We start from the raw sequence: 13,716 nt of genomic DNA, 5'->3' as shown, positions 1-13,716 counted from the left end.
CTGCCTAAGAAAGAAAAAATAACTTAGAAAAAAAATCCGTATTCGTCAGTGCATTTTCCATGTACAAGAATTTAACCCCCCCCCCCCCCCTCCAAAAAAATATTATTCTTGAGCGTAAAACAATATGTCTCCGACAGCAGCCTTCAAACTACTAGAAATATTAAAATAGTTTGATTGAACTAAAAAGAATGTGAATTCTCTATGCGTTAGCAAACACCCTATTCAAATATATCACTTTATTCCAAAATTAATAATACATGTAAATCTACGGGTGAGAAAAGCAATCAGTTGACCCATAGCTTTCTCCCTTTATAACAGCTATGGTTGACACAGAACTAAAACCAGAAAAAGTAGGAAAAAGAAACCAGTGGTACTTCTTTGCCGTAAGCTTTACATTAATCAAATTTCAGTAAATGCATGTATTCATGCTCATTACAGCAACTTATACGCACTGGAGAACACTTTTTTTTTTTTTTTAATAAATAGGCCTACTGAAAAAAAAAAATATATAAGTCTCTTTACATTTCACATATGCATAATATTAAATAAACTTATTTTCCCAGGTTTTGTTTTGATTTACTGCGCCACGAAATTTAAAAAATAAAAAAAGAGTACAGTAGAAACTCGATTAACCGTCACTCTCTGTTATCCGTCACTGCTCCGGACAGTACTGTACTTTAAATGTGCCGTGCAGAGCACGGAATAAATTGTAAGGGAAATGGACTGAAATAGTCATGCATCACTTCCGGTCATGCTAGTTTCCGCACAAAAACTTGGTACAGTACTGAAACCCTTATGGAGAAAAGCATGGACTTGAAACACTCAAGATGCCAGAAATTAAATTCCAAACTGTTATGAATTATTTTCAAGACGAACCTATATTAGTGTAACATGGAAGGCATACGGTTTACTCTGGTCCTGTTCAATCATTACAAGTTGTCCTGTTCAATCCATTTTAAATCCATGGGTCCTGTTCAATCCATTTTAAAAAAAGGAAGAAGGTTATTTCACTACCAGTTCAGTGTTACTCTTGTATGTAAGTACAGTACAGTAATTTAAATACAGTATAAACATGTATTATTCATTTGTATAAGGTTATTTATTTGTTCCAGAACCTTTTAAATCTACTTACTGTAGAGGTTTATAACGATATTTCTGTTATCCGTCTATTCGCATAACCGTCATGGTCCCGGTCCCGAGGGTGACGATTAATCGAGTTTCCACTGTATATCAAATAGTTTCAGTTTTCGAAATGTCTGCGCTAAATGAATCCACAGAGAGTTTATTGTAGCACATAAACGATTGAAGAATTCATGAAAATAAATGTAGTCAATCCCAATTAGCAATACTAATTCAGGGTTCCTACAGATTTTCATGTTTTCCTTGACAAAAGATTATTTATTCTTTCCATTTGTTCGTAACCCTGTTAGTTTAGTCCGATACCTAATGGGCCAGCCTAGAAAACATGCACGACCAAATATATTTGCAATTGGAATTAAATGTGAAAATAAACGTGATATCAAGACTATCAGCTATTGAGGAGTTTCATGCTCCAACTCCAAAGACTGCTATTAAATCATGATAAGGATGGCATTCAATATCCCCCAAATCTATAGCCAACTCAGGAGCCGTTACTGTGACTTATAGTGACTTACAGCTTATGCGCATATCCATCATCACTGACACACCTACTCCCTACGGACGCACCTCCTCGCTAACGCTCGGGATCCCCGCTACGCTCCTGCCCTGACTCGTTATATAGCAGGCTCATTCCACGTCAAATCACCCAGAAAAAAATCCGAAATGTCACCCACCGATACAGGTTTTAATAAAACTTCATGTACTTGTTAACACTATTATGGTATGAAGAACTGTAAATTTTTTCTTCTGAAATCCTAATAGTTTGTGAGAAATACAAGACCAAAGTTTCAGAATTTCAAACATCCCGGTCGTCTTCAAGGCCATCTAATATTTTGTAGAACTTAATACAAAGATTAATATCTCAGTATCTACACAATGTATCACTTGGAAATTTCTACTCAAAGTTTAAGTAATTCTGTAGAGCTAATAAATAAAAACATAAATAAAAACTTCAAGACTGCTGTATATTGAGGGTGAAAAATGCACCCTTGCACTTCAAAATAGTTATTTTTTCGTGTAAATTCCTAATTTTACGCAATGTGATTATCGCTGTGAGGCGGCCAATTACCTTGTAGCTATTCTTTTTAAATTAAACCTTAAAATAGGAGACTGTACAATAAAAATGCTCATTCGTACTTCATAATGGCCACTTAGCACACGTTGATTCGTGTTTTCTGCACTGCAGTTTTTATGCCATACATCCACACCGTATTTATACTTATCACAAATACAAGTAACGAACCGTAATCACTACTAAGTGAGAAAGAGTCAATACCAAGTGATTTAGGGGAGAAGTTAAATAATACCCTCATGACAACAAATAAGGAACCTGCAAGAAAGCATACTATATACAATCGTTGAAACCAAAACAAGATAATCAAAATCAGTACATCTGTGTTGAAGTTATGCATGAGCATGCAAACAATAAAGTCGATTAATTATGATATTAACACTATCAACCGTTGGGAAGTTTCACTAGCTCCGATAACTATCATCAGACCCTAATGAAATTTACACGAAACTATCGCGAGAAAATATTGTTTCAAACAAAAATTAAATCTACAAAACTGGCGCACCTATGTCGAAATTATGCGTGATCATACACACAATTATGGTATGAGTGCTGTCAGCCATTGAGAAGTTTTATAGTCTAGATCTGAAGACTACGGTTCGATCCTAATGAAATTTAACTGGCACAACCGAAAGAGAATACTTTCAAACTAACAAACAAACAAAACGAACAATTAAAACCGGTGTACCGGGGGCGAAGACTTATGACCCCTCCAATATACGTAAAACACATATACTATATCAAGGGTCGAAATGATGACCTCGGGTTTCTCTCTCTCTTTCTACATTAAGGGATTCAAAATGCTACAGCTCAACTGATCATGGAGTCGAACCACACACCGGAACCACAAGTCACGGCACAACCACACCTTGATATAGATAACTTAATGCATCTGTAACCTATTATTCTACCTAGGTATATTGTATTGCAGGATCTCTTAAGTACCCAATAACCTTATTACTTCCAAGTTGCCTTCATTACCAAATAAGGCATTGACATTGAAGAACCTTTCAATAATTTCCTAACATTAAAGCATTTTTCAATAATTTCTCAGATTTTCCCTGACAAAATTCAAATTCCTAACTTTTCCTGATCTCAACTGAATTTCCAGGTCTGTGGGAACCCTGAAATTTATAATCAGAATGATTTACGAACTCAAGATGCAAACAATCTTGTATACTCAAGGAAACATGTAAGTGCAAGGCTGATACGGTTTCTTCACTCATTTAGTATTCTAACCTGACAAAACGCTGCCTTCAGAGAATAACATATGCTAACAACTAGCTTTCTAAAAAGGCCTTACATGAGATCACCACACACGATCCTAGACTCTTAGCAAATCAGACTGAACTCAATCTGAAGTCTCCTAATACACAAACTACAATACAAAAATCAAAGTATACACAAACACGCACTCCCCCCCCCCCCTTCCTCCTCTAAGGATGATTATAGGTTTTAATAGTGTTGTACAAAGACATACTGTTTATTTATTGATGGATATTAAAGGATGCATGTTTAATATTTAAAGAGACAAAGGAATTTCATGTTAACATTCCTGTATTATATCATACCTCATTGAGTTTCAAGGCTTTCACTTGCCCCCTTCTTCAGTGTGTATTATTCCGCAGCGCTGCTGTGGAGGGATTTTTCACTTTGGAAAATCCCATAACTCAAATAAAATTCCTTTTAAAATTGAAATGTTGTACCATTTTATTCAACAGTTCCACGTTATATACGACCAAGTGCTACAATGTCCCTGTTGAAAAATAATTACTAGAAAAAGTGTTTGTGCACTGGAAATATGCTTCAAGTATATAGAAGGGACAAGACAAGTCTTGAAACACCTTGTGTATATTTAATACAGGGATGTTAAGGAAGAATTCTGTTTTTATGTCCTGTTTAGATTCACCAACTAGCAAGTAAACTTGATTAAGGAAAAAAAAAAAAAAAAAAAAAAAAAACCGAAAATAATAAGACCATATTATATCTGGAATGATCCTAAATATGAATACCACCAATACAATTGACAATTATTATTGTAAATTGGATCTTTTAGTTGCATGATACTGCCTCCATAATTAAATAGCACTTACGGCACAAAAGCACAAGTACATTTTGAAAATATACAGAGTAACTCTACATCTAAGATAATTTTCAATATTGACAAAGGATCCAAGATATACACAATATTAAACACTACAAACGGAAATATATACCTCGAGCTCAAAAATGAGGTTCATGAAAGTAAAAAGCAATCGACAGTACAAATTAGAAAAATAAAAAATGTAAAAAATCCCGGAAGTCCGGTCAGAATTTTGACGCCCCTGCTTCATTTAACCTTCTAATGTTCCCTAGTATTATTCCAGAAACTTTAACACAACTTTGCCTACAACGTTATTATTTACTTATACATACCGAGCACGGGGAACAAATTAAATATTTCGCAGAACATATACTTTCGAAATTGCGTAAACTGCCTTATTTTAAGCGTCCTACTCCCATGTTCCTGTTTCCTAACGTTATTTAATTTTCAGTTGTCGGGACCACTTCTTTCGAGTTACCTAACTAGAAATTGGAAATTCTTTTAGAATCTGACGATTAGTTCTTACATCTATGAATATACAAAGACTAAGTTTAATCATACCGGTAATAAGTATTTGAACACATCACTTATTGCGTCCTGTTAATTTTTCCGAAGTTTCGTCCGCAACCGTAGTTTCTACCAGGGCGTGAAAATTCCGGCCATTGGCAATCAAATACTTTAGTTAGGTCATATGAACTTTGCCTTACCTTCAAACTGCCAAGAAAAAAATGGAGACCAAACTCTTTGATTGGACGACTGAATTCAAACTTGAAACTTCGATCCCTGGTTTATACATTATACATATTTATAACCTATAATTTATCAATAGTGTTCAGTCATCATTGTTTGATTCAAAAAATGAGTTCAAGTGAAATTGTAGGCAACAACTGTATAATGTATTTGGAAACCGTATTCAGCTTCATAAATTTTACAGAATAATTCTCGTTTATAAGTTTTCAAAAGAAACAGAATTCCACCTGAGGAAATTCTAAAGAATAAACCTAGTTATTAAGATCTATAACTTTACCCTTCTTCAACCAAGTGCAAGATGACATCTGACAGATAAAAAGACTTTCCAGAAAAGAATTTCAATCTCTCAACTGAAAGTGCTGAAACTTCGGAAATATTATAACAGAACACAATAAATGATAAGTTCAAATACTTATTAACATGCGTCAATCTATGTGATCAAACAAGTTTCATACAAAGTTAGTGTGGTTCCTCTGTACCTCTCTCATACGTTCGTTACTGTTAATCTAAAGGAGCTGAACAGTGTGGATGAAAGCAGCAGTTCTGACCACCGAAAATTAAGCAACAGCAGCAAACAGTAATTTGGAATTAAGATGCTCGACATAAGATACCTTAAGTACAATAGCAACTTTTAGTTCTACTAGTTCATGACCAAATCATTACATTAGACTACATGGAAATAATAAGGCTGCATGTTCCCGTGCACTCATTACTTTGATCAGCATGGTTTACTCTATAGCTATTCAATTCCGATGGACAGAGATAATTTCTAGCGCTGACAGAAGCGTACATCAAGCAATAAGATACTGAGTTTTCAAAAAATAAAATTTCCTGTTTTATGTCCTACGTTTATGCCTTCTAGGCTAAAGAAGGGAGAGATGATTAATTATAACGAACCATTACGAAAGAATTAGTGGAAAGAGAATGGGGGAGGAAACTCAAGAAAATCTATGGACACGGTGTTGTCCCCATTCACATAACCTTTAATCGAACCACGATTTCTTGCAACAGAAGAGTACTCTATCACTGAGCCACCATGCCTCCTTGACTTAGAAAAGAAAGGATATGGGCCAGATGTGCTGACCTCACGTCATATATCAAACGCCTTTTATCGGTCATTACTTCTCATAAGCTGTGGTTTCAAGGTATACTTACCTTACACTTACGTAAGTGTAAGTGTAAGGTAAGTATATGCTGACCATATATCCGTCACATGCACTAAAACACCTTGCACTACAGGATACTGTACACACCTTTACTTTCATTGCAGTCAATACAGGATGATTTATGTAGCAATTAAAACTTTCAAGGTAAAATGACAATTTAAATCAAGTAAAAAAAAAAAAAAAAAAAAAAGAAATAAGGGAATAGGCCTATAAAATTATTAAATAGAATGAAGGAGAATAAAGAAATGAATAGAAAGGTTCTTCCTTGATGGCTAGCAGGACCAAGAATAGTTTTGAATTCCTTATGAAGAGTTAGGCTAATTTTGTTTCAAACTCGGTGCACCTTAAACGAGGTACAAGGGAGTAACCGAGAAATCAATTTTATGACTGACAAATAAAGGAGCTACAAGATACCGTCATTCTGAATAAACTGAACTAACTCATAAATTTCACTTAGAGATAAATATTTCAATGTTTCAACAAGAAATTCTTCAGTATGAACGATATCCATCCGAACGACAAGGGTTCAAAAATGTAAAAACCCGGTAGGTCCATCCATAGTCGTCCATCTACAACATACTCATTGTAAGTCACATTAATCGAAAGTAACAAACATTGCTTGCCGTACAGACCTAAATAGGAGGAGCCAACGAGATAAACAGATTCCGGAAACAATTTTCTGGCAGAACCTGCCTCAACACAGCTAACATTTAAAACCATTCTTCTACGAAAAAGAAAGAAAAAAAAAACTATGGTGAGCAGAACCTGTCCCAACACCTTTACTATCCAAACGTTCTTCTACGACATAAGAAGAAAAGAAGTCCTTTGCTAACTCAGTAAAACCAAAATAATCCAATTATGTAATAATCACGAAGCTAAAAGTGTCTCATTTATAGACGATATCGAAACCTTTCACTTAGGTAGTAGCGTTTTCTCTCCGCCCCTCCGCAATATAATACGCCACTCTAGAAAGATATTGTGGAGAACAAAAACTTCCCTAATTACATGTATATGAAAATCGAGCATGTCCCTAAAGTATATGAACCTTGGTGCTCGCTCGAACCTACTCCTGAAAATTGCGTACGTCACTCCATCCAAAGACCAGTATTGTATTTGGTCTAGGAATTAATTCGTGCGGTTTTTAATAAAAATTGAAGCTTTATTTAAAAAACAAAGTAAATGAATACGTTAACAAAAATATTGTCCATCGCTAGCCACTACTTTCTCCCATCTTTCAGGCAATTTACGGATTCCGTGTCGAAAGAATTCCTCATCTTTTGACGCAATCTAATCAAAGATCCATTTTTCGATATTTTCTGAAGAAGTGAACCGCTGTCCAATCAAATCGTTATTCATGCAATCGATCAAGTAGTAGTCAGACGGAGCAGTGTCTGGTGAATATCGCGGGTGGAGTAACACTTTCCATCCGACATTTTCCAAATAGGTTTTGACCGGTTTTGCGACATGTGGTCGAGCGTTATCATCTTGATAAATAAGTTTATTATGCCTGTTATTCCATTCTGGTCGTTTTCAGGCCAGAGCTTGCTTCAAACGCATTAATTGTTGTCGATAGTGGTGTCCATTAATAGTTTCACCAAGTTTCAGAAGTTCATAGTACACCACACGTTTCAAATCCCACCATATATACAGCATAACCTTTGCACAATGAATATCTCGTTTCGATTGTGAAGGACCTGGTTCACCTTGCTTCACCCAGGCCTTTTTTCGTTTAGGATTCTCGTAATGAATCCACTTCTCATCACCAGTTACAATTCGATGCAAAAATCCCTTCCTTTTCTGTCTTTGAAGCAGCAATTCGCAAACGGTTTTTCTTCTTTCAACGTCTTTCTTTTCAATTCATGTGAAACCCAATAAGACATCTTTTGAATCATTCCTATGGCTTTGAGACGTTTGGAAACTGTTGTTTGCTCAACTCCAAATGCTTCTGCAAGTTCGTCCTGCGTTTGACACGAATCCTGATCAAGCAATGCTCTGAATTCTTCATCTTCAAATTCTTTTGGCTGTCCAAATTGCTTTTGGTCTTCCAAGCTGAAATCACCACCTTTAAACCGTGCAAACCACTTCTGACACGTTCGCTCAGCTAGAGCATGGTCACCAAACACTTCCACTAAAATATGATGACTTGCGGTAGCACTTTTCTTCATGTTAAAGCAATGAAGAATAACTCCCCGCAAAAACACTTTATCAGGCACAAAATGCGCCATTTTCAGTTGAAGAAAAAATGTTGTTGTTTCCGCTTCAAGCAACTGACATATACTAAACAAGATGCTCAATGACAGTAGTTTTCAACGCATGTTTGGATCAACAAAACTATGGGACAATAAGCTAGTTACGCCATCTTTTGTAAAACCGCACGAATTAATTCCTAGACCAAATATACTAACATGTTTTTAGCTGATTCACACTTACGTCCTTTGTCAGCAGCGATGCTATATAGGACGAACCACACGAAATGTGAACCACTGTGATGAACTCAATTCTTTTCCGCCGGGAACCGAACCAGGGATCTCATGTACCAAAGGCATGTCTAAGCTCCTACACAAAAAAAGTCCTTTCCGATCATGAACTAGTATTTTAGGGGTGCCTAGACTAACAAAGTGAGTCTTACAACCAATAATTCGGACAAAAAAACAACAACAAAAAAAAAAAAAAACAAAAAAAACGTGCGAAACTAAAGACATAGAATTATACTTTTTTTTTTTTCCCCAGAGGGTGACGTCTGATCTTTAGTCCGTGTACCAGACCTATCCAGTTCGGGTACATGGTAGACCGACAACTGTATTCTTCAAGCAAAACTTTCTGCGATAAGCTAATTCGGAATTTGTACACTTTCACCAACTACAATTATCATCCCGCTACAAAGCAGCACGGTTTACTCACGCACAAAGGTAATCTGCATACAGATTTCAATTATCAAACGAATTCGCCCTATCTACACGTAACAGAAAATATGTTTACACCAAAATAGAGAAACTGTTTCCCAGTTCCTTCGTGGAACGCCTTTCAATTTACGAGCGCAGGCGGACCAACATGTATTTCATGCTATTGAATGTTTGCTGTAACACGAAATAAATACACACAATAGAGTACGATGGATGCCAAAAGTGTCTCCCACCCGAAATCGAAAACAAAGTATATCTCGAGCTATCGTGTATGCGCGGAACTCCTACATCTCAGCTGTTCAGTGCGGTACAAGAGGGAGCAGCGCTGACGGCAAAGTCATACCACATGATCCGAGCACGACCAGAAGTAAAAGGAAATTTCGAGTACAAGTATATTTTGAAAGCTGAAATGCACTATAACTAGTTCAAAATGTACATCCTCGGTAAATATGAGGCCCTATAATCACACGTTATAGAACGTATGAATTTCAACATTTCCTGCTGATCAGCTGACGTCTTCTAAATTACTTCGAGTATCCCTAATTAATAAGCAAAATGACGTTCTTAGTATTTGCATGCAGTAAAACCAAGGAACCTTAATAAAATAAGAAGGAACTTACCTGTCCCACACATTAAAGCAAAATAATGTTAGATTGTTGATCGATCCACGATATTAAACTGAACCCGATAGATTTTGCATTTAAAAAAAAAAGGAAAAAAAAAAGAAAACCATCAGAATAACTCTCCATTGTTATTCACTGCATTTTAACAATTACAACAACTGACACACGAAAATAAATAAATTCACAAAGCGTGACGAAGCTGTATCACTGCACTCTGATTTTCACAGCCACCTCATAGTCACTTCACTCGATAAAAGTGTCAACACTGCATACAATTGGCTTGAATAATTGCACTTCATAATTCATCAAATACGATAAGATCACTTTACAAAATAAACTATAAACACTGGAGAAAATATGTCTTTAATTTCTTCAAGGTCCTTATCGGTTATGGGCACGGAAACAAAACAATGCAATCTACGACTTATAACTAGATATATCTTACCTGTTTCCCTGAGATTTTTTTGTCTTTGGCCTCTTCGTGTTGTTCCTGAGATCATCTGGCATTGGCAGTGTCGAGGCATAGCCGTGTTCAGCCTCTGAAAAATAAGAAAATACCACTCCGTCAAAATCAGCTGATTGCAGACCACAAAGTGACATGGGAGCCATGTTGACGTGGAGGTAGGTTATACAATTACACAAAAGTGAGCTTTAACTCACCTCGTTCTCTCCTTTCCAAATATTCCGCAGCTTGTAGCAACGCTGCAATACTCATTTTGTGTTTTTAAATTGTAAAATCCTAACGGAAGGAAATATAATACAAAGTTATCGCACTACAAGTCGCACACGTCCGCGCCCTTAAAACTCTCCTGCATTTATTGATGTCAAACGCATAGACTCTCTGAGCCTGGGAATCGATAGAAGCTTAAATGTTATTGGTGGACACGCTCATAACGTCATAAAACCAACCTATGGAAACGCTCATACCATGTCGTTGTTGGAGCTGATGAGTCACGTGAATCTCATGCCTTGAAACAAAACAAACAGCTGAGGAAGACTGTTGGAGGCCAGCAAATGGTTGGTTCGATCAAAAAAAAAAAAAAAGTTAGGGACCAATTTTTCTCATAACCGTTCACAATTTGATTTTTAAAAATATAACAGAAATACATATATTCATATACGTAATTGTAAAAAATACACATCTAAAAGGTGTAGCTACAAAGTGACAGTGGAGACTCCGTGTTTACATTGATAACTTGTAAACACTAATATATGAACCACAACCGTGTAATCGCTGGCGTAACGATTGTTGCACGCAGGATAACTTCAAGGACAACAGCAATAGAAAACACACGTACGCAGCTTATATCGGAATCGGGAAGCATACAATATATAGAAAATTGTAACTTATTACAAATTACAATATACAGTAGTTCAGTATATTGATACAGATGGTGCTCTTTTCTGTACACAAAAATGAAGAATGCGATAGTTTACTGCTTCAACTTTATTTTCGAATTTAAAGTTTCCTTGTACACGACACATAAAATTCGGACACAGGGCTATGGGCAGCCAGGTGTCGCACTTTAAGTGGGCATGCGTTTTAGATAGGACCTGCTATTTTCCTTCTAGATAGAGCTCGATGGGAACACAAGCAAGGGCGCCGATCCTGGGAGGGTCGGGCCCCTGTTCATGTACCCCCGCATTGTATTTATAAATATACAATATTTGGCATAATATGAATTCAATTTGTCTTAAAATCCTCATATATGCCTTCTGCAACGAAACACATCTGAATGCACACCCCCAAAGTAACAGAAATCGACGCCCTTGGACACACGGTCTGAAAGTTGTAAAAGCCTTTTCAGTCCAGTCATCCTGAGTGAGGTTTTTCCTCATTCACACCAGGCAAATACCGGGACGGTACTTAGCATAAAGATCCTCGTGCGCTTCCTTCCTTCCCCCAACTTCCCGGGTAGTGTGATCGTCGAAGAATGTCATTCCTCAGCATAGGGGCCGCGGTGGCTCAGTGGTAGAGCGTTCACTTCTGGTGCACGGGGTCCCGGGTTCAAACCCTGCTCCCGGCAAGTGAACTTTGTGGTGGACAAACACCGTGTACGCGGGTTTTCTCGGGGTTCTCCCGTTTCCTCCCACTTTCTTCATTCCACCATTTAATTCATTTCTCATAATCACCGTCTCCTTTAGCCTAACCGGCATAACTGTGGGACGTAAAACAAAGATTTCATTTTACAAGCCCCGTTTACTCTCCCTTAGTTACTTCACTGTCTATCTCTCACGGCGGTAAACCTCGTAGTTTCAGAATGTTTGCAATTATAAAAAGGAAGGAATCCACTAAGAAGTCCACATTTTGCTTTCGTTCTTTTTTTTTTTTTTTTTTTTTTTTTGAAAAACTAGATTTTGTGACTAGAGCGTTTACCTCCGGTGCTTGCGGTCCCTGGTACGATCCCAGTTCATGCCGTGTGGACTTTGTGATGAACAAACACCGTGCTTGTGGGTTTCCTAGGGGTTCTCCCGTTTCCTCTCACTTTCTTCATTCCACCATTTCATTCATTTATAATCTTTACCGTCTCCTTTAGCCTAACCGGGATAGATTTTGTGACGAACTAAGTGAACTAAGATGCAGATTAAAAAAAAAAAAAAAAAAGATATACACTTCTGATATTATGTAAAACTCCATATGTCAAGCCTACATGAAACTTTTAGGAAGCAATCTACCCCATCCAAACGATTACTCTGGATCCACTAGTGTCTTAAATTCAAGTAGCTTTCCCCTCCCCTTTCAATGTTTCTTTCAGGAACATTTTCGGGGAAGGACTTTGCCCCGGGAGTTGAATAATCACCTTCTGAAGCGAGATCATTTAAATTGTAATGGTACTTACGTATAGTCAGAATTAGTACATACTATTATAATGTCTCAGTGCAGCCTCATACTTTGATCATTTTGCCTTTTGGACAACATTTTCTGGATGGAATCCTGCCTCATTGCCACATCAAGCTGGCTTACCATCAAGAATATTTTGCATTTATCGATAATAAAACCCAGAACCACCAGCGCTAGCTATTCGGTTAAACAGAAGAGCATATATGCTAACACCGTACATACTAATAATAAATGGAGTCACGGTAGCTCAGTGGCAGAGCACTTGCTCCATTTCCTTCCACATATTCATTCCACAAATTCTACCATAGTTCCTGCTCTTTACCCAATAAGTATACTCCTGGAATTAAAAAAAATAAAGGTTTTGTTTCATCATTAATGATACGGGTAAGTGTTATTACGCTGAAAACCTGTATTTATGATGTAACCTCAAATTCCACAATTTGAATTGGTTATGAACAGATTTTTGTGTAACACAAGTTACACGGAATTTTGAAATTTAACTACTGCATAGCCCAGTAAGACTACTATATAGTGTTATTATGAATATCACTCTATAGTTTACACTTTCGCAAATATATTAGTTTCGTGTTCCATAAAATTGTACCACTACTAGCTAGCTAGATATATTTTGTAAGCATAACCGAAAATAATTTTTCATAAGTTAACAAACAAATTGAGAAAATAAGGGTCTAGTTGTCACCATTCTTAAAGCGAAAATTATATTTAAAAGCTTAATTTATAATGCCTATAAGCGTAACACAGAGTGGCTTCACTGTCGAAAGATCAGGGGCAGAAAGTAAATACATGGTGTTCTATGCATATTATAATATAACTTATGCCATTCTTAAATCTTAAGTTACTACCGTACCATACGAACTTATAGAAGGAGGGTTGGCCAATTTCGGAATTTTTACTTTCCAGAATCAGAAAAGTAAAATCGGAAAAATTCCGGAATTCGGAAAAGTCTGGATTTCGGGGGAAAAAATCCGGAAATTTTCCGAATTCTGGAATTTTTCTTAATTTTGGAATTTTTAAGTTCCGGATTTTTCCGAATTCCGGAATTTTCCGAAATCCGGAATTTTTCTGAATTTTGGAATTTTCCCCAAAATTCGGGAAGTGAAATTTCCGATTCCGAAA

At 36.7% G+C, this 13,716-nt stretch overlaps 1 protein-coding gene across 1 annotated transcript in view; it reads right to left on the bottom strand.

Moving 5' to 3' along the window:
• LOC145692226 (max dimerization protein 1-like) overlaps positions 1–10,579 on the bottom strand; it is a 291,446-nt gene extending 280,867 nt beyond the window's left edge. Inside the window, exons 1-2 of the mRNA XM_081767524.1 lie at positions 10,398–10,579; positions 10,183–10,276 (exon numbers count right to left, since the gene is read on the bottom strand). Coding sequence (XP_081623650.1) covers positions 10,183–10,276; positions 10,398–10,452 — 149 coding nt within the window. The 5' untranslated portion in view covers positions 10,453–10,579. The remainder of the gene's footprint in view (positions 1–10,182; positions 10,277–10,397) is intronic.
• Between the last annotated feature and the right edge of the window lie 3,137 nt (positions 10,580–13,716).

The sequence above is a fragment of the Thermobia domestica genome, chromosome 1 (genome assembly GCF_964235325.1).
Source record: "Thermobia domestica chromosome 1, izTheDome1.hap1.1, whole genome shotgun sequence".
Classification (NCBI taxonomy): domain Eukaryota; kingdom Metazoa; phylum Arthropoda; class Insecta; order Zygentoma; family Lepismatidae; genus Thermobia; species Thermobia domestica.
Note: the sequence above shows the minus strand (reverse complement) of the source record. Positions and strands in the feature narration are given on the sequence as shown.